Genomic DNA, 21,176 nt, shown 5'->3' with positions numbered 1-21,176 from the left:
TTTGGTAGTTTTTTTCCACCACCCAGGGACGACAGAGGAGAAGAGTCTAGTTAGCGTCTTGGGACCCTCTTGTGAAGGTTGGATCAGACACAGAGAGCAGAGGAGAATTGTAATTGTATAATGGTTGGGGAAATACTGATTAGAGCTCTTTAGAACTGCCGTCAATGTTGTGCTTTGCCTGTCAGCACCTGTGTGTCCAATCAGACTCAAAGCTGATCATTTGCTCTTACTGACATTGTTCCCTTTTTTCTAGATCCTTGCTTGTGTTGTACTTACTCTCTGATGTACGTCGCTTTGGATAAAAGCGTCTGCTAAGTGAATTGTAGAATTGTAAGCGAGCAGCAGAGTTTTAAATTTGATGTGAGCAGTAACTGGGAGCCAGTGTAAGGAGATGAACAGAGGAGTGATGTGCTGTTTTGGGGAGGTTGAAGACGAGTCACGCTGCTGCGTTCTGGATCATGTGCAGGGGTTTGATAGTGCATGTAGGAAGACCTGCCAGTAAGGAGTTGGAATAGTCTTTGTCTTGTCTCAGTCTCGCCCAGCATGCTCTGACAGGTAAGTGCTGGGATGACAAGGAGCTCAGTCTTTGAGCGGTTGAGTTGAAGATGGGTGACGTTTGAAGCTCTGGTTCTACTCTGAAGACGGATTCCAGATCTTCCTCAAGTGTATTGATGATTTTTAACCTCTGTGTGTGTTCCTTTCTCCCTCAGGTGTGAGGAGTGAACCAGAGGGGGAGGGGGAGGGTTTAGAGGGGGAGCAGTTGGCGCAGACCCCCATCACCACCAGCCCCTCGGCCTCCAGCACCACCTCCTTCATGAGCTCCTCTCTGGAGGACACCACCACCGCCACCACACCGGTCACAGACACAGAGACGGTCCCGGCGTCAGAGTCTCCGGGGGTCATGCCCCTCAGCCTGCTCAGGTGAGAACAGAACAGTCCGAACACACAGTCTGTGCAGCGATGTTAAAATGCACGATGATTATTTTAATGTCTCTGTGTGATGTGACTTCAGGCAAATGTTCTCCAGCTACCCCACCACCACCCTGGTTCCCAGCCGTCGAGCTCAGACCCCCCCGGTGTCCTCTCTTCCCACCTCCCCCTCAGACGAGGTGGGGCGCCGGCAGAGTCTCACCTCCCCCGACTCCCAGCCCAACAGACAGCAGAACAGAACAGGAACCTGTAAGTATAACCACAGATTACGTCACTTCTATCTGAACTAGTTCCCTTGCATCCCATATTATCCTTTCATATAATATTAATAATAATAATAATAATAATAATAATAATACATTTTATTTAAAGCCGCCTTTCAAAACTCTCAAGGTCATCTTACAAAGCAGAGATAAAAACAACAAAGTAACAACACAACGATAAAATTAACATTAAAAACAGTCGAGTTTAGAGATTGTTGATTTGGTGCCGATGAGGAGAAGCTCGGTTTTGTCACGGTTTAATTTGAGGAAGTTGCAGGTGTACCAGGATTTGATTTCTTGCAGGCAATCAGTCAGGGAAGTGGGCGGGAGGGAGGAGGTGGGTTTTGTGGATAGGTAGAGCTGGGTGTCATCCGCATAGCAATGCAACTGGATGTTATACTCACGGAAGATATGGCCAAGAGGAAGGAGATAGATGATGAACAGAAGGGGGCCCAGGACAGAACCCTGAGGAACACCGGTAGTGACTGGAAATGGCTGGGATTTGAAGGTTCCGAGTTGAGTGAACTGAGTGCGACCAGAGAGATAGGATGAAAACCAGTGCAAGGGTGTGTCAGTGATGCCAATGGAGGCAAGTCTGTCAAGGAGTGTGTGATGATAGATGGTGTCGAAGGCTGCACTTAGATCAAGGAGGATGAGGATGGTTAGAAGTCCGGAGTCAGCTGCCATGAGTAGGTCATTCGTGATTTTTACTAGTGCTGTCTCTGTGCTATGGAGGGGGCGTACACATTGTTCTGTTTGTTTCTTTCAGCTCTGTCCGACCCGAGCAGCAGACTCTCCACGTCTCCTCCTCCTCCTGCCATCGCTGTGCCGCTGTTAGAGATGGGCTTCTCCCTCCGACAGATCACTAAAGCTCTGGAAGCCACCGGTGAGTCTCTCTGAAGCCCGCCGTTCTCTGTTCGATTATACGATTTAAGTGCTCACACTGAACAACCTGAGAGCTCACACTGTTTGCTCCCTCAGGTGCCCGCGGAGAAGCAGACGCTCAGAACATCACGGTGCTCGCCATGTGGATGATCGAACATCCGGGCAACGAGGACGAGCACGACGAGCCTCACACCCGAGGAGGCGACGGCAGAGGAGTCGGAGGAGACGGGTCGGACTCGTCCTGTCCCGGTGCGATGGCCTCTTCTGGAGGGAAATCTGCGGACCGGAGCTCGTACCTGTGCTCACCTGGAGACATCGCCAACGCCGACGCTTCAGAGATGGAGGAGGGCTTCAGCGAGAGGTACAGGAGTAAAAGTAGTGGACGAGACATGTGTTGGATCTTAATCATAATGACTTATTTCGACTTAGACTTTGTAAAATAAAGAGTGTGTTTGTGTTCTCTGTAGTCCTGAGGGTCTGGACCAGGACGCCGCGTCAGCCTCCAGCGGTGCCCCTCTCAGAGGACGATCTGCTGCCGGTAGGAAACACCGCTTTGACCTCGCTGCTCGCACGCTGTTAGCCCGTGCTGGTGAGAACATTTCACAGATACACCTCTCAGTTTTCCACTCTGTATCGTCAAACAAAGAGCTCACACTTCTTCTCTTCTTCCCGTTCTCCTCAGCCGGTCTGTACCGCTCTGTGCAGGCCCACCACAGCCAGTCCCGGCGGGAGGTGTCGTCCCTCCAGCAGCAGCAGGACCCGGGCGCCCTCTACGACTTTAACCTGGACGAGGAGCTGGAGATGGACCTGGACGAGGAGACCATGGAGGCCATGTTCGGACAGGACCTGGCCAGTGACACGGACATTCTGGGAATGTGGATCCCGGAGGTACTGGACTGGCCAACATGGGTGTGTGTGACTTTATGCTGCGGCTCGAGGGGCTGCCATCATTCTGCCCTTTGCCCCCTCTGCTTCCCCTCCCATGCACAGTAACTCATAGTGAGCATGCACAGTGACACTCTCAGCCCCCCTCAATCCCCCCCCACCCTCATACCCGCTCAGCTTTACTAACCGGCATGAAATGAAAGACTAAACTCCTCTGAGTGCTGCTTTGAAAATAACTCATTGATGCATATTTCTAACTCAACACATTGCAGGAAAGCTTTCTGCTGTTTGAGGCCTGACAACTCTGTCCTGTCTGTGTGTGTGTGTGTGTGTCTGTGTCTGTGTGTGTGTCTGTGTGTTTCTGTGTCTGTGTGTGTGTGTCACCGCCCCCTCCCTCGCAGCACGTCTGTGAGACAGACGACAGAGACGAGGTGGTGGTGTGCGAGCTGTGCGAGGCCAACGTGGCCAACTTCAACCAGCACATGAAGAAGAGCCACCCCGGCTGCGGGCGCAGCGCCAACCGGCAGGGTTACCGCAGCAACGGCTCGTACGTGGACGGCTGGTTCGGCGGCGAGTGTGGGAGTGGAAACCCGTACTACCTGCTGTGTGGCGCCTGCAGAGAGAAATACCTGGCTATCAAAAGCAAAGCCAAAGTCCCCATCGTGGAGAGGTACGCACACGGGGAGGGAGGAGGGGGCGGGGGGGAGACAGCTCTCTCTAATGTTTTTAATCCAGACTGCAGTACCCATTTTAAACACTAGGGGTCAGAGTTACAGATTGCTCCTTTAAAGGAAGTTTTCACGATAAATTCTCATGATTTTTCTCCTTTGAAATGTATTCAGGTATAAAGGGCAAGCTCCGGACCTCCTCGGGAAGCAGGACAGTGTCTATGAAGGTGTGAACAAACTCAGAAATATAACATGATGTGTTTAATGTTCATGCCATCACATGGCGGCGAGTTTTTCTTCGGTTGTAAACGCTTCACGTGTGTGTCCGTCCCGCCTGCAGAGGACTGGGACATGCTGGATGTGGATGAGGATGAGAAGCTGACGGGGGAGGAGGAGTTTGAACTTTTGTCCGGTCCGTTGGGTCTCACTGAGCGAAGGATCGTACCCGAGGCGGTTCAGTTCCCCGATAGCGACCCGCTGGGAGCCTCCGTTGCCATGGTGACGGCCACAAACAGCATGGAGGAGACGCTGCTGCAGATCGGTGAGGAGGACAGATTTAAAGTGTTGGTCTTCAGTGTGCTGTGTCGAGTTTCTCGCCGGTCAACACGACTGTGTGGTGTGTTCAGGCTGTCAGACGTCGGTGGATAAGAGTTCCTCGGGCAGGGTGACCCTCGGCGAGCAGGCGGCGGCCCTGCACAACCCTCACGACCGCGTGATGGCTCTGAGGAGGGTGACGGCTGCGGCTCAGGTGCTGCTGGCCAGAACGATGGTGATGAGAGCGCTGTCCCTGCTGTCCGTCAGGTAAGACACACTCTGTCAGAGCGTTCAGATCTCTGCTGTTATCGCCTTTACAACATGGAATCAACTGGACACCATTTTTAAAACAACTCATGAAGATGTTATCGTCTCAGCTGATTTGACTCGCTCGGTTTTAGAGGATATTTGTCAATTTGAGCGTCTGTTCATTCAGAAAATACTTTCTTCAGAGAATCTTTAATTCACATTCTATAATCTAAAAAGTTAATGCAACCAAATAAAACGGTATGAAAAGCTGAACCACCACCATCACCCACTGCAGCAAACCTTTCTGTTTTGTTTTTTTGTTTTCTGTTTTTTTATTCCTTTTTCCTGTTTTCTTGAGCTGCTGTAATGCAAACAAATTTCCCCCATGGGGGATCAATAAAGTTTATCTTTAACCTATCCTGGATTTTCTTATAATACTCCCCCCTGACTTTCCTCTCCTTTCTTCCCCTCAGCGGCTCGAGCTGCAGCCTTGCAGCCGGTCTGGAGTCTCTGGGTCTGACCGACATCAGGACTCTGGTCAGGCTGATGTGTTTGGCGGCTGCAGGTCGCGCCGGTCTCTCCACCAGTCCCACAGCCGGCTCCGGACACTGCGAGAGACCAAGAGGGGCCGCCAAGGCCAGCAAACCCATCTCCTGTCTGGCTTACCTCAGCACCGCTGTGGGCTGCTTGGCCTCAAACAGTCCCAACGCCGCCAAGCTGCTGGTGCAGCTCTGCACTCAGGTACACAGAGACACTGATCATCAGACCGCAGGTAGACCGTAGATCGTATCATATTACTAACGCAGGTTCCTGTCATGCCCCTCTAGACCTCTGCCCCTTTGATCCTTATGTAAAACCCACAGTAACCAACCTCGGTGTGAAAATGGACAAACAGATAAATTCTGTTGTAAAATCTAGTTTCTTCAGCTGAAACAACTGTCTAAGATCAAGCCTTTTCTTTCTTTTAATGACTTTGAGACGGTGATACATGCTTTTATCTCAACCCGCCTTGACTATTGTAATGCTCTTTATGTTGGTGTTAGCCAGGCCTCCTTGTCTCGTTTGCAGCTTGTGCAAAATGCTGCTGCTCGGCTCCTCACAGGAACACACGAGCGAGAGCACATCACTCCCGTCCTGGCCTCCCTTCATTGGCTCCCTGTCAAGTTTAGGATCCATTTTAAAATCATGATGTTTGCTTACAAAGCATTGAACGGGCAGGCTCCATCCTACCTCTCTGATCTCTTACAGCCGTATCTCCTGTCACGGTCATTGAGGTCGGCTGACCAGTTGCTTCTGGTTGCACCCAAAGCTAGGCTAAAGCATAGGGGAGACCGGGCCTTCGCAGTTATAGCCCCTAAATTGTGGAACCACTTGCACCCCCCAGGTTAGGTTGTCACCCACGTTGCCAGTGTTTCAATCACGTCCGAAAACGTATTTGTATGCTTTGGCGTTCATAGACCCAGTATAAGTTTGTCTGTTTCGTTTTTTGCTTTGTCTATTGTTATGTTTCCTTTTTTTGTTGTAAAGCACTTTGGTCAACTCTGTTGTTTTTAAATGTGCTCTGTAAATAAAGTAGTATTGTATTGTACAGGTTATTCTAAAACCTATGATTAGAGTGATCCCTCATAAAAAATGCTACTAGACAAGATCAGCAAAGAAATAAGACTTATCACTTTGTCCACTAGGGGCGCCAACATCGACTTAAACCACAAGTTCCTCTGGTTTAAGGAGCTTTAAGTTTTAAAAAAATGTCTCACTCTGTCCCTGATTTCTGACTCTAATCCCCCTCACTGCTTCTTTTCTTCCCCTCCAGAACTTGATCTCTGCCGCCACCGGCATGAATCTGACCACAGTGGACGACCCCATCCAGAGGAAGTTCCTGCCGAGCTTCCTGCGCGGCGTGGCCGAGGAGAACAAGCTCGTCACGTCCCCTAACTTCGTGGTGACTCAGGCGCTGGTGGCGCTGCTGGCCGATAAAGGAGCCAGACTCAGACCTGCTTATGACAAGGCCGACATGGAGAAAAGAGGTTTGTAGGCTCAGGAGACTCGGGAGATTTCTTTTGTGACCTTTGTGACCTTGATAACGTGCATCTCTTCGTCTCATTGGTCGTTGTTTTATCTCAGAATCTCGAGGTTTCATGTTGATAGTTAGCTGCGGTAAGTAAGTAGATATTGGATAGTGTGTCTGGACTTAGTACTTTTATATCATCTGGGGGTCAAACGATCAAATTCACGCCTCAATATTTGCTCTCAAACTCTCACCAGCAAACTGCAGAATTACTCTACAGACGACCAGATTCTCAAGGCGGCCATGTTGCCGTGATGTCACTCTCAGGGGGAGGAGCCAAATCGTTGTTGTCGTGTCTGTTGTGCGTCAGGTTGAAGTCGTGTTAGGAAACAAACCTGAGCAACTGTTCTCATCATCAGTGTCAGGTCAGTGAGGTGGGGTCTGGTTGTTGAAGGCTTTAAACTGGACTTGTTGGGGAACATGGAGCCAGTGGAGGTTCTGGAGGACGGCTTTCATATCGCATCAGTGACCCTCAAAACTTAAATGTTAACCAGGAAGTGTCTGAATGCTAACGGGTTATTAAACCGGATTTTTGGCCTTTATTTGATAGGACGTCTGTATCCTGTCTGTTTACTTTCTCATCAATCAGGAAGCTTTGAAATGAAAACTCAGATTTACGACATTAATACGACCTAAACCTGGAGCACAACAGACACTTCAACGATTGTGTTCCTGATGGTGACATCACGGGAACATGGCCGCCGTGTGAATCTGGTCTGTGAGAGACTTTGAGTTCTGCCCTGTGGATCTGTTTTTAATCATCTCGTGTTTGTGTTCATGTTCATCCATGAAGACCGCTGCAGCTCAGTTCATCTTTTGTTTAGTTTTTGTGTTTTTTTTTCTGTTTTCATGTTTGTCTTTTTTTCATCCGTGATTCTTCTCTCACTCACCGGGAAACCTTGTCACCTTGTTTTCCGTGTCGAGCAGGTCTAATTGCGCATTTGTATGCCCATCCTTCCCATAATCCCTCCGCTGTAGGGCCTCTGGAGCTGGCCAACGCTCTGGCGGCCTGCTGCCTGTCCTCCAGGCTGTCCTCTCAGCACCGCCAGTGGGCTGCCCAGCAGCTGGTCCGCACGCTGGCCGCGCACGACCGCGACAACAACCAGAGCCGGCCGCAGACCTTTGCCGACATGGCGGGGGATCTGCGGAAGTGCTCCTTCATCAAACTGGAGGCTCATCAGAGCAGGGTGAGTGAAAATCTCCACGTTTCTCTGAATGTTTATGACTTTAAAGGTCCGCCGAAATAAAAATGTTTCAGGGTTTTTATCGAATATCTCGCTGTGATGTCACTGAAATGTCATGACTATTAGAAATAAACACAAGCTGCTTTAATGAAAGGATCAGCGCTCAGTGAAGACATCCCTCATCCTGATTATGCCCGACTGATAAATTACATAACCTACCTTACGGCCCTTTGTTGCCCCCGGCAACCACCAACAGACCCAGGCTGTTGATGCAAGCTCCAGGTAGAGACCACGCCAATGCTACCTGCCCTACCACATGGCACCTTCTGGCCCCCGCAACTCAAGCGTCTAGGCTGACATGCACGGGACATAAGGGGGGTCGTCAAGCGGGAACCTCTTCGTCTTCATACGGCTTTTAAGTTGTTAAGAATTTGGCGATGTTGACGTTTATGTGATGTGAATATTCAAATAAAAGTTTTTTCTGGATGTGTTAGCGCCCCCCTGTGGACGAAGTATGTAACATGTAGTCCCCTTTAGTGCTCTGGTGGTCTAGATGTTGTAATCTTTGATGATCTCTATGTGGATCAGGTTGATCCAGTCGAGGTCAGACGGACGCTAACGGGATTACCTGACCATGAACAACAACAAAAATAATTCCTGATCCGGATTAAATTTTTGGTTATAACGTGACTGTGTTTGTTCGCTGAATTATAAAGTCCCTCTCCATGTTTCTCTCAGGTCATCACCTGTGGTTGGTGCAGTAAGAGAGGCCTGTTGGCGACCAGCGGGAACGATGGGACGGTCAGAGTGTGGAATGTAACAAAGAACCAGTACAGCCTCCAGCAGACCTGCATCTTCAACAAGGAGTAAGAATCTTATTATTTTAGAAACCTCAGTCTATACAGGCAACATCTGAGGACCAATCAGCTTTCACCTGGCAGTGATGGGAGTGTCTGCCGATATATCACGACTGCTCTGCTTTACTGCAGGTTGTTGAGATCTGATGATAACCTGCGTTCAGCTGATTGTCCTGCACACAGCCAGAGACCGCTTAGTGTGATCAATCACGACTATAAACAAAAACCAGAAGTCTTGTTCCTCCCCTGCAGATCTCCGTATGATGCACAATCCTCTAGATGATAAATACTGGATTAGTTCAAAACTTACCCAGTATACATTTTTGAAGTCAAATTTTTTTCATGAAAATTTTCGACAATTTTGAAATCAACATTTTTTCATGAAAATTTTCGAAATTTTTGAAGTCAACATTTTTTCAGGAAAATTTTCGAAGACATACATACATCACAAGTATGGAGGCTGTAGTCTCAAGCAGGCGGCCCGGGTTCGCATCCCACCTGTGGCTCCTTTCTCGCATTCCCCACTCTCCCTGATTTTTGACTCTATCCACTGTCCTATCTCTCCATTGAAGGCATGAAAAAGCCCAAAACTAAAAATCTTTTTTTTTAAATATAAAAAATCATGAAAGATTTCTAAATTTTTGAAGTCAAAATTTTTTCATGAAATTTTTCAACAATTTTGAAGTCAAAATCAAATATAAAAAAACCCCAGTTTTCTTCTCCTAATGTCACACTGTGCGCCGGTTTCTCCTCCGTGTGACGTCATCGTGCGACGCCGTCACTTTTGTTTACATGAGATTAGTGCGATGGCAGACGTAACCAAACTAGCGCTGGTGCTAACGATGCTAACTGCACTTTTTACTTGCTCACATTAGAGCCCGACTGATAAATCGAGCCAGCCAATAATATCGGCCGGCCGATATTAGGATATCCAGTGACGATCGATATCGGGTAATTTCAGTGTAGAAATGCACCAATATTACTAGATGAGAGTTACAAAATACAGTTTTGTTTCTGAAGAGTTCAAGAGGATCAAAAAAGAGATTTTACAAAGGGGAGTGAAAGTCTGAGAGTGTGGTCAAACGAATGATAGCACGTTTTGTAACTGTTGGCTGAATGCTCTGACATCTCAACAACATCTCTACGACGTGTTGCCTCCTTTGAGAGGTCATAATTAAGGATTGTTCTCTGCTGCCCCCTAGAGGACAAATAGGAAAATGCAGCTTCATGTTTTGGTCTAATCTGTGTGAATCTTGTGTTCTCTCAGCGATGGTTCAGAGGAGGGGATGTCCGGTTTGGGGTCTCCCAGCGACCCCTGCATGTCTCCTCTGGCGTGGAGTGTCACTGGGAAATATCTCGCCTCCGCCATGGAGAAAATGGTCAACATCTGGCAGGTTAACGGTAAACATTCTTTAATTTCCATCTCCTCTTGCGGTCTTTAATCTGTTGTGTGTTTCAGTTTGTTCATGAACTGTTGTCTGAACAGAGTTTGAAGCGGAGCAGATCGTACCCGTGGCGTGCGAGCTCCACAGAATATGAATGAGAGGACTTATTACATTTTTATAGCTCCCATTAAAAAATAAATCTGCCCGAGGACTGGATGCAGCACGCTCCATCTGTCCTCAATCACTTTCAATCGCCTCCAGCATCAAAGCCCACCATCACACTGCTGCTCGCCTGAAGAGAAGAAACATGGCTCCCACTCGATACACCAACCAGCTTTCTGTGGGTGTCGTTGTTCTCGTTAGTGCGAGCAACCGGCCATGGCTCTGCCTGCAGGGAAAGTGATATTGTAGAACGTGTATTTGAGCAATCACACATACCAAACAAGGTTAACCTCCTGACAGACCATCGTTCATTTTGGCAGCAATTTTATAGCTGCTTTCAAACATGCAGAAAACTCCTGATATCTGCAGGAGTGAGCGTCATGTGTCAACACAAACGTTGTTTCTCTCCTCACCCGGAGTTTCTCCTCCAGGGGTGACGTTTATTCCCTAACCTCTGTGAAGGGGGCGTGACCTAACGGCTGGGCCATCAGCAACGAACGGCAGACTCACAGGAAGCTTTTATGGACGATATGCCCAAACATGTTTTAAAAAACGTAAACGTAAACTGCGACTTGGTGTCTTCCTCTTAAAGGCGGTAAAGGTCTCCTGGACGTGCAGCCTCACTGGGTGTCGGCGTTGGCCTGGCCCAAAGAGGAGGCGGAGTCGCTGTGGTGCGGTGAACCCAAAGACATGCTGCTGGTGGGACGGATGGACGGATCCCTGGGCCTCATCGAGGTGCTTGACTCCTGCAGCATGCACCGCACCGAGCTGGAGCACTGCTACAGGAAAGACGGTAAAAATGACTTTGAGTGTTTTCAACTTCACGCTTCAAAAACCTTCTACCAGATCTTTGATAATTACTCCCCCGTCTGTCTCCTCTTTCTTCTTCTGTCAGTGGCCGTGATGCACATAGCGTGGTACAGCGAAGACAAGCCTTTCGCTGTCGGCTACGCAGACGGAAAGCTCCTGATAGGAACCAAAGAGCCTTTGGAGAAAGGCGCCATCGTCGTCATCGATGCACACAAAGTAAAATATTTATTCTTACACAAACAAACTCTTTTGATTCTGAAATCCGACGAGTGTAGCCAAACTCTTTCCTCTGTTTGCTGTTCCTCCAGGAGTCGATCAGCAGTATGAAGTGGAGTCCGAACGGTCAGATCCTGCTCACCTGTGCCAAAGAGGAGACGGTGAAGCTGTGGGCCAGTCCGGACTCTCGCTCCGGCTCGGATTCAGGCTCCGGCTGGCGCTGCCTGCAGATTCTCAGACACCCGTCGCTGGTGAACGGCGTGGCCTGGTGCAGCCTGCAGGGACGAGCCCCAAAGCCCCTCAACATGCTAGCCATGTAAGTGGAACAGCTGATCACACTCTCTGGTTTATTCTCTTTTCTCCTGCAGACTCGTGTTGACATCCTCATTTGCTCTCAGACCGTCTGCCTGAGGAATGATCCCTTTGATGCAGTTTGAGTTAGATTTTCTTGCATCACAGCAGCTCGAGTTTTAAAGGCAAAATGCAAAGATTTAAGAACACATTAGAACCACAGGACACAGTGTCAGGGCGGACTCACACGGGGCCCCACACTGTGTGACGCACGATTGCTCTGTAAAAAGGGACACTGTGCAGGAAGGTCTTGATGTGGTTTCTGTGTTCGTCAGATGCTGTCAGAACGGCCTCGTGTCAGTCTGGACTGTTCCTCAAGACATCTCCAACTTCCCAGAATCCTCCCCTTCGGACTCAGAGGGATGGTGGGAGCATGAAGCCAAACCAAAGTTCATGGTACTGAAACACATCCACGATGATTTAACCCGAAACATCACCTGAAAAAATATGTTTTTTACAGATTCATCCTCTCTCTGTAAAGACCTGCTAGAAGCTCTTCCTCCAATGAGATCTAAAAGTGTGTGTGCTCTTCCTCTTACACACTCTCTCTCTCTCTCTCTCTCCGTCAGTCCTCCCGTCGGTCAGGAAAAGGAGCGACGTGTGTTTTCCAGCTGAAGGGCCACATCACTCCGGTCAGGACGCTCGCCTTCAGCCCCGACGGTCTGGCTCTGGCATCCGGAGGAGTGGGAGGCCTCATGAACATCTGGTCTCTGAGGGTAGGATACACACACACACACACACACACACACACACACACACACACACACACACACACAGGAAACACTGCAGGTAAAAGATGGGTGATTCACTGTGTTTCCCCATCAGGATGGCTCAGTGCTGCAGACAGTAGTCGCCGGTTCAGGTGCGATCCAGAACATCGTCTGGATTCCAGATGTGGGCGTGGCCGTCTGCTCGAACAGGTCAAAGGTGAGACATCCTGACTCATATTTTCATGTCGGGTCATTTAAAAGATAAAAATTTAACTGATGTTTATTGACGCTCCGGTGTGCTTCATCTCCAGGACGTGCTGGTTGTGAACTGCTCCAAAGAGTTCATGTCGTCTCACCACGTGCTGGCCACATGCCGCACAGCGCTCAAGAAGCAGGGCGTGGTCGGCCTCAACATGGCGCCCTGCATGAGGGCCTTCCTGGAGAGACTTCCTGTCATGCTGCAGGAGCAGTATGCCTACGAGAAGGTACACACACACAAATCAGTCAGCGGATATTCATCTCTCACAAATGTGTCAATATTTGAGAATGTGTTCACAGATATTTGCAGATGTGAACCTTCTATGCCGAAAAAGATGCTTGAGATGATTTAGAAATGGCGTCATGGTGTAGTTTGTCCAGCAGAGGGCGCTATGACTCCATAGTTTGCAATCCTCTAGGCACAGTCTGCAGCACAAGGAGCACAGCTGAGCAGATGCTGCTCCAAATGGGAATTGTACGGTGGCAGAAAAATACTTCCTGTATGAGTCACATGTTATGGCTGTTTAAGACACATTAAATTTGTGGCTAGTTTGAGACTCAGATTTGAACGTTTGCAATCTGCTGTTCTGCAAGTTCTGCATGGTAAAATGATGCACCGAAAATAAAAAACAAATGCAGGAATTCCACCAATGAAAATGTTTTGGGGTCTGGGCAACTTGGTAGCTGCCTCTTTAAAATGCAGGAAATTATTATTGAGTATCAGTGGTATAGCAGATGTAAAAGTCCTTTAGTATTTAAAATTGAACCTCTTCAGCTGAAGGTGTTTCCTTGTCTTCTTCTTCTCCAGCCTCACGTGGTGTGCGGCGAGCAGCTGGTCCACAGTCCCTACATGCAGTGTCTGGCCTCCCTGGCTGTTGGTCTCCACCTGGACCATCTCCTGTGTCGGCCCCCTGTGCCCCCTCCCCTCCGTCACTGCCCTCTGGAGTCCGGCACGGCCGTGTGGTGTGCGAGCGAGTGGGCGTGGCTCGACTGCTTCTCCACCACGGTGAAGGCGGCGGAGGCTCTGGCTCGAGGGGCGACCTTCCCCGAGTCGTTCTCCGTCCCCGACCTGGAGCCGGTGCCCAAAGACGAGCTGGCTCTGCTCATGGTGAGTGAGGCGCTGCTGACTGTGACGCTGCTTAACGAGTCGTTTTAACGGTTTGATAACGGCGTGTGCTCTGTTCAACAGGACAACAGTAAATGGGGCTCCGGTATGGACGAGCAGATCATGTCCTGGGCGACCTCCAGACCAGAGGTGATTCACACCTGGATCAGCTTTAATACACGTTTCCTCTCCTCAGACTCTGGAGACAAGAGCGGCTATTCTAATGCCATCTTCTCCTCACGTGTGTGTGTGTGTGTTTGCAGGACTGGCACCTCGGGGGGAAGTGTGACGTGTACCTGTGGGGAGCAGGTCGACACGGACAGCTGGCGGAGGCGGGCAGAAACATCCTGGTGCCAACGACAGCGCCGTCCTTCTCTCAGGCTCAGCAGGTACACAGACTGAAGTCTCTCAGGATGGATGTTTTATGAAGTTGAGATTACATATGTTTATGTGCTGTGTATGACTTTTCTCCACCCGTCTCCTCCTCCTCGTCGTCTGCAGGTCGTGTGCGGTCAGAACTGCACCTTCGTCATCCAGCCGAACGGGACGGTGTTGGCCTGCGGGGAGGGAAGCTACGGGCGCCTGGGTCAGGGAAACTCTGACGACCTGCACATCCTCACCGTCATCTCAGCTCTGCAAGGTCCGTAAATAAAAGAGCTTCTGAAAAAACTGAAACAAACAAACGTGTTTGTATGACCTTCAGGGCGACACATGCACAGCCGACCTACGGTCTCAGGTGCTGGTCGGTTGCAGGAATGGGTTTCGCCTTCCTCAGGTGCGGGCGGACATGTCAGTCGTTCCTCCTCTCTGACCAATCTGTCGTCTCTTTGGTCCATCAGGTTTCGTTGTGACTCAGCTGGTGACGTCCTGCGGCAGCGACGGTCACTCCATGGCTCTGACGGAGAGCGGCGAGGTGTTCAGCTGGGGCGACGGCGACTACGGTAAACTGGGCCACGGGAACAGCGACCGCCAGCGGCGTCCGAGACAGATCGAAGCCCTGCAGGGAGAGGAGGTGGTGCAGGTCAGTAAGAGGAGATTCATTCAGCTGATCAGTTCCAGATGAACAAATAATGAAATATTTTTAAGCTCGCCTGCTTTCCCTCGCCATCTCCGTCCTTCAGATGTCGTGCGGCTTCAAACACTCGGCCGTGGTCACAGCTGATGGAAAACTCTTCACGTTTGGAAACGGCGATTACGGCAGGCTGGGGTTGGGAAACACCTCCAACAAGAAGCTTCCAGAGAAGGTCACCGCTCTGGAGGGATACCAAGTCGGACAGGTGGGACAGAAAATATCGACAAAAATGTTTCTAGATGAGCACATCATGTATGCAAAGGGATTAGACGTGCAGAAAATCAGTGAGATGTGTAGTGAGTGAAAAGTGAGCTTACTATATGATCAGACATTAAGGAAACATGCTATGTTGAAGTGCTGGCTTCTCTGACAACAATGCAGCAGCCAGTATGTCCTCCTTCTAACTTTAGATTCTGGTCCTGAATGCTCTGGATTTGTTTGGACCAGAGAAGGTAGGCGGTTTTAAGGCCCCCCCACACGGCCGTTTTGGACGCCCCTCGGTTTGCCAGATATGAGAGCAGTTATCAGGTCAACAGGTGTTGCAGCGATGGAAGCGGGTCAAGAGAAGTGGTTCAGATAGAAGTGATTGTACCCGACCTAAAAAGCCTCTGCATGTTTCTAATAAGCTCCACGAGCAGAAACGTGCTCAAACTAGGATCAATGTTGGAGATGCTTTTTGAAAAATGGAGAGAGGTTAGAACACAGAAAGGTTTACAGACCCATACAGAGCTGGATAAACACTGAAGCTTCAGTGTCCACCACATGGTGACCTGCGTGAGCATCGACTCTAGAGAGGAGGGGGGGAGACATCTCTCTTCAATGTTTAGAATTTGGACTGCAGTACCCATTTTAAACACTAGGGGTCAGAGTTACATACTGCTCCTTTAAGTCTAATAATCATTTTCAAGCAGTGAAAACACTTCCTGATGTTTCGTATCCAAACTGAAACTAATTAGAAACATCTTTTGAGAGTTTCCTTTGACATGTTCACGACTCCATAAAGAAGTCTTAATTTTTTTATAAAGCTGAAATCTCCAGTAAACTTTGCGGATGAGTGGTGACGTCTCTCAGAGTTCATCCTGACCTGCGTGTCCTCCTCAGGTGGCCTGTGGGCTGAACCACACGTTGGTCGTCTCTGCTGACGGGATGATGGTCTGGGCTTTTGGGGACGGAGACTACGGAAAACTGGGACTCGGAAACTCCACAGCCAAGTCCTCTCCTCAGGTAGGAGCTGTGCGTCTTCATGTGGGCTGTGCGGTGAAGGTGTTCACATCCGTCTGAATGTAAATGTGTTTTTATCTCCTCAGAAAGTGGACGTCCTGTGTGGAATCGGCATCAATAAAGTCGCCTGTGGAACTCAGTTCTCTGTGGCTTTAACCAAAGACGGGAAAGTTTACACGTTCGGACAAGGTACGGCAGGGTTTGATGCTTTCTGAGTCTCAGCTGAGAAAAGCAGGACTGCCTCTCTTTGGTCTCCTGAGTCACAGATGAGCCCCAGGAGTCTTTTTGTATCTTTAGGATTTAAGTCTTAAAAACACCTGCAGAGTTAAACTTCCTGTTTGGACCGTTTGTGTTATTCGGTCTCTTTATGTTGTTTTCCCCCTCTGTGTGTCAGACCGCCTCATCGGCCTCCCTGAGGGCCGAGCCAGGAACCACAACCGGCCTCAGCAGGTCCCGGCTCTGTCGGGGGTCCACATCCAGGACGTGGCTGTGGGAGCTGAACACACTCTGGTTCTCTCTGCCAACGGAGACGTTTACACCTGGGGCAGCAACTCAGAGGGACAGGTACACACACACACACACACACACACACACACACACACACACACACACACAAATAGAGACATATCACATCTTTGATTTTCCATTATATTGCATTTCAAGTTTTTGTCAGGCTTTTATTTTGAAGGTTTGTCCTGTCTTAAGCTGGCAGTACTTTACTAAATGTGTGCTTTTATTTTGAAATAAAGTAAGGCCCTTCCTGTAGATCAGTGGTTCTCAAACTATGGTACCACCGGTAGTATGTGGGCTCCCTGTGGTGGTACACAAACAAATCTCCACAATATAAAAAACAAACCCGTTCAACATAAAACTACAATTTTTTTTGTCGTAATCTTATCTGTCTCGTATCTATTGAGTTGTTGTATTTATATCAAATGTGTTTTCCCCTCTAATCTAGTTTTTGCAACAAACAACTTTAATCTGCTCAATTTATGCTCACACACAGACATAAACAACAACAGGAGTACGCCTCACGTTTTGAAAGGTTCCACTCGATATTCTGTTATAGTTCAGTACTGAAACAACAGAATGGTGGTATCTGTTAATGTAGGTCTATATTAACAGAAATTCTACATTAACAGAATATCTGTTAATGTAGAATATCTGTTAATGTAGGTCTACAGCTGCTTGCTGTTGTTTCAGTACTGAACTATAACAAATATTCTGTTAATGTAGACCTGCATTAACAGATATTTTGTTATTTATTGGAGTTCAGCACACAATCCGAAGCAAGCAGCATTACATTTTAACATTAACATTTTTAAAACGGAGCCAGGAGAAACTTCAGTTTTGATGCATGTACGGACAGCGGACCTTATCGCTCACCCTCCCTCTATCTCTCTCTCTTGCTCTGAAGCTGATGTGATTCTGCTCTCTTTTGATGTCTTAACACTCCGTAGGAGTCGAGAGGGATTTAAAAAAAAAAGGCAGTTGAACGCAGAGACTTATAATAAAGCGCCGCTGTTTGCACCGAGCCTGCGGAGCGCGCGCCTGCACTCTCACGCGCTCTCTCTCTCTCTCCGCCGCTACATCTCGCTCTCTCAGGCACGCAGCAATTTTATGAATATATGAAAAATTAAATGAGAACAGGTCGGAAATATAATACGGAAACACTGGAGACTAAATATTTCAACAGGTTGTTGGTATAAAGTTGTCATTTTTATTGTTCTGCACTTCTGTGTGTGTAGGTTCTATCACTAGCCCTTAGTAGTCCTACAGTGTGGCTGCCAGCAGTCAATAATAAATAATATTATTTTTATGAATTAATTTGCCTCTTGCATGAAATGTGTGTTGAAATAGGCCGACAGTGTATTTTAACATCTACCATAATGGTGGTACTTGGAGAGCCAAATATTTTCGGCGGTGGTACGCAGTCTAAAAAGTTTGAGAACCACTGCTGTAGATGGAAGGGACATGAAGTTAAGCACAGATACAGGAAGTGGTTAGGGATCACAAACTAAAGTCAAACTTGTCAAAGGAACGGTAACAAATGTCAATATTTTCAAATCTATTTTATTTATAGAGCAAATTTAAAAACAAAGTGCTGCATGATAAGATAACCTAAAAGCAGAATCATTCAAAGAAACGTACACACTCGACCTTTAGGGAGCTAACGGGGCCGATCTGAAAGAACCTGAAATGCATGAGGGGAAAAAAGCTTCAAGGCAGCTACTTCCCCTTAAGCCTCGACCGAGGAGCAGCCAGGAGCCGCTGGTCTGATGACCCGAGAGGTCTGGGTAGGGCGAGGGGGGGTAGGAGTTCAGAGATTTACAGTAGGGGGTGCTAACATGCTACATATTAGCATGCTAATAGGCAGCTAGTTAAAGGTGAATATTGTGATCTTAATTTAGTTTAAACATATAAAACATATCTGCTGATTGAAACAAGTTATTAAAGCGTGGACCTAAAACATTCCAGCAGGAAGTATTCATTCTCTCTAAATAATGAATGAATGTTTAATTTACACTAAGGCTGAATATAAAGGATTACTTTCTCATCGTGCAGCTCGGCCTGGGTCACACCAACCACGTCAGAGAGCCCACAGTGGTGACGGTGATGCAGGGCAAAAACATCCACCAGATCTCTGCAGGACGCTGCCACAGTGCTGCCTGGACCGCCCCGTCTGTGCCGCCCCGAGCCCCAGGTCAGACACACACATACACACACACACACACACTTATCCTGCAGGTCAGACACACACACACACACACACACACACACACACACACACACATCTTGCAGGTCAGACACACACACACACACACACACATCTTGCAGGTCAGACACACACACACACACACACATCCTGCAGGTCAGACACACACACACACACACACACATCCTGCAGGTCAGACACACACACACATCCTGCAGGTCAGACACACACACACACACACACACACACACATCCTGCAGGTCAGACACACACACACATCCTGCAGGTCAGACACACACACACACACACACACACACACACTTATCCTGCAGGTCAGACACACACACACACACACACACACACACACACACACACACACACACATAAACTTATCCTGCAGGTCAGACACACACACACACACACACACACACACATAAACTTATCCTGCAGGTCAGACACACACACACACACACACACACACACACACACACACACTCTCAGTCATTTGAACTTTTCTTTACGAGCAGGTAGCTTCTCTAAAGTATCCGCCTGCTGCAGTTAAATGTGGCGGTCCACTCTCAGGTACCGTGACATTAAAAACCTGTCCCCCTCCTCTGCAGGCTCGTCAGTTCCTCTCCAGCTCGGCCTCCCGGTGGCGGTTCCTCCTCAGTACAGCGGGCTGAAGGAGGTGAGCATCGAGGCGGTGAGGGCTCGCCTTCGACTCCTCTACCACTTCTCCGACCTGATGTACTCGTCGTGGAGACTGCTCAACCTGAGCCCCAACAACCAGGTACACTCAGAACCAGGAGCGTTTCTCAAACTGAAGCTGAAAACAAAAACAAAGACGAGACAACGTTTTAAATGTGATTTTTTTAATAGATCAATAGAACACTGTGAAACATGTTTACGACCCTCTTAAGTCATTTAGGACAAAAATGTCCACTTCCAAAAAGCTGCTATAAAAAGAGAACAGATTGATATTTTTTTCTACTGTTTTTTGCATAAATCTCTTAAACAACTTCAGCCCTGCTAAATACTACCAAATATTGAATAATTATCAGGAATTTAACCCTTTAAATGCCAGTTTGATTACATGATTCTGGCATTTAAAGGGTTAAATTCCTGATAATTATTCAATATTTGGTAGTTTTGAGCAGGGCTGAAGTTGTTTAAGAGATGTATTAAAAAAAAAGTTGAAAAAATATCAATCTGTTCTCTTTTTATAGCAGTTTTTTGGAAATGGACATTTTTGTCTTTAGTGACTTAAAGGTCCCATATTATGCTTTTTCTGGTTTTATATGCCCTTTAGTGTGTTTTCCATGTGTCCTGTGCATGTACACATCTATGTGCAAAAATTCAAAGTGGCTTCTCCTACGTCCTCCTGTTAGCTGTAGCATTAGCTGCATGTAGCGCTCGGTTCTAGCCCCCCTCGATAAGAATTTGTCAGTCCGACGTCATTGTCAGTGTGAGATCACTGATCTAAGCCCATTGGCTCGTTGTGGCAAGTCCAGCAGCTCATGTTGAAATTTCCGAGACGCGTGCTGAGCAACTGACCAATAACGACAGAGCGGATCGGCAGACCAATCAGAGCAGACTTGGCCCACGTGGGGTCTAACAGTGTGGGCTCAACAGAGTGTAGCTGACGGACTCAGAGCGGAGAGGGAGCAAGGAGGAGCAGTACATGAAAACAGACACTTTTTTCGGACTTCAGCTGTTGTGAACGTACAAAAGTAGGAACATAGATTAAATATACGAACCCCAAAAAGGACAGAATATGGGCTCTTTAAGAGGGTCGTAAATTAAAACTGATGCCTGAGGGTTAAGAAGGTCAATAAATCCGTCCGTCGCTTTACTTCAGCAGTGATCACATTCTCTTTCTCCTTCTGCAGAGCTGCACGTCCCATTACAACGCCGGCACCTGGGGGATCGTCCAGGGCCAGCTGAGGCCCCTGTTGGCGCCCAGAGTTTACACGCTGCCCATGGTGCGCTCCATCGGAAAGACGATGGTGCAGGGGAAGAACTACGGCCCGCAGATCACCGTCAAACGGATCTCCACACGGTCAGTGACTCATGCTCTCGTTGAATAATATGATGAATGTTTGCCGAGCGCTGATGGTTAACTGCTTCTTCAGGTCATGACTTTACATGGGTTCTTAAACTGTCCCGCTTCAGAGGCCCCGCCCTCTCTGCAGCTGCTGCTCGTGTTTCTTCATCCTGTTTTCAATCTTTGACTCTGCAGGGGACGGAAGTGCAAACCGATCTTTGTGCAGATCGCTCGTCAGGTGGTGAAGCTGAACGCCTCGGACCTCCGCCTGCCCTCCAGGGCCTGGAAGGTCAAGCTGGTGGGAGAGGGCGCCGATGATGCTGGCGGGGTCTTTGATGACACCATCACAGAGATGTGTCAGGTGAGAACGCGTCCGTCAGGTTCACGCTTCAGACGAGTGATGATGCCTAAAGGACGCTCTATTGATGTTTCTCTCTTTGTGTTCTGTGGATGTCTTATTGCAGGAGTTGGAGACCGGGGTGGTCGACCTGCTCATCCCCTCGCCCAACGCCACGGCCGAGGTCGGCTACAACAGAGACAGGTGAGGAAGACGAGGAGGGGACATGTAGAGCCTGTAAACAAACCAATTTTGGGGCCTTGAGC

The 21,176-nt window shown here is 48.4% G+C and overlaps 1 protein-coding gene across 5 annotated transcripts in view; it reads left to right on the top strand.

Moving 5' to 3' along the window:
- herc1 (HECT and RLD domain containing E3 ubiquitin protein ligase family member 1) overlaps positions 1-21,176 on the top strand; it is a 65,754-nt gene that overhangs the window by 38,475 nt on the left and 6,103 nt on the right. For 3 of the 5 annotated variants that reach the window (XM_061038931.1, XM_061038848.1, XM_061038674.1), the window contains exons 39-74: positions 711-921; positions 1,013-1,179; positions 1,963-2,079; positions 2,175-2,439; positions 2,546-2,667; positions 2,761-2,987; positions 3,365-3,633; positions 3,806-3,858; positions 3,972-4,172; positions 4,258-4,432; positions 4,888-5,155; positions 6,228-6,441; positions 7,410-7,669; positions 8,405-8,532; positions 9,791-9,924; positions 10,663-10,863; positions 10,966-11,096; positions 11,189-11,412; positions 11,723-11,843; positions 12,017-12,163; positions 12,273-12,374; positions 12,469-12,642; positions 13,224-13,523; positions 13,605-13,670; positions 13,784-13,909; positions 14,022-14,160; positions 14,360-14,541; positions 14,642-14,797; positions 15,694-15,816; positions 15,900-16,002; positions 16,208-16,377; positions 18,379-18,517; positions 19,150-19,319; positions 20,419-20,588; positions 20,769-20,934; positions 21,038-21,114. In XM_061038931.1, the coding sequence (XP_060894914.1) occupies positions 711-921; positions 1,013-1,179; positions 1,963-2,079; positions 2,175-2,439; positions 2,546-2,667; positions 2,761-2,987; positions 3,365-3,633; positions 3,806-3,858; positions 3,972-4,172; positions 4,258-4,432; positions 4,888-5,155; positions 6,228-6,441; positions 7,410-7,669; positions 8,405-8,532; positions 9,791-9,924; positions 10,663-10,863; positions 10,966-11,096; positions 11,189-11,412; positions 11,723-11,843; positions 12,017-12,163; positions 12,273-12,374; positions 12,469-12,642; positions 13,224-13,523; positions 13,605-13,670; positions 13,784-13,909; positions 14,022-14,160; positions 14,360-14,541; positions 14,642-14,797; positions 15,694-15,816; positions 15,900-16,002; positions 16,208-16,377; positions 18,379-18,517; positions 19,150-19,319; positions 20,419-20,588; positions 20,769-20,934; positions 21,038-21,114 (5,998 nt within the window). The remainder of the gene's footprint in view (positions 1-710; positions 922-1,012; positions 1,180-1,962; positions 2,080-2,174; positions 2,440-2,545; positions 2,668-2,760; positions 2,988-3,364; positions 3,634-3,805; positions 3,859-3,971; positions 4,173-4,257; positions 4,433-4,887; positions 5,156-6,227; positions 6,442-7,409; positions 7,670-8,404; positions 8,533-9,790; positions 9,925-10,662; positions 10,864-10,965; positions 11,097-11,188; positions 11,413-11,722; positions 11,844-12,016; positions 12,164-12,272; positions 12,375-12,468; positions 12,643-13,223; positions 13,524-13,604; positions 13,671-13,783; positions 13,910-14,021; positions 14,161-14,359; positions 14,542-14,641; positions 14,798-15,693; positions 15,817-15,899; positions 16,003-16,207; positions 16,378-18,378; positions 18,518-19,149; positions 19,320-20,418; positions 20,589-20,768; positions 20,935-21,037; positions 21,115-21,176) is intronic. The other 2 variants (XM_061038762.1, XM_061039016.1) reach the window with 2 other exon arrangements.

This window comes from Labrus mixtus, chromosome 1 (genome assembly GCF_963584025.1).
Source record: "Labrus mixtus chromosome 1, fLabMix1.1, whole genome shotgun sequence".
NCBI classification, from domain to species: Eukaryota; Metazoa; Chordata; class Actinopteri; order Labriformes; family Labridae; genus Labrus; species Labrus mixtus.
Note: the sequence above shows the minus strand (reverse complement) of the source record. Positions and strands in the feature narration are given on the sequence as shown.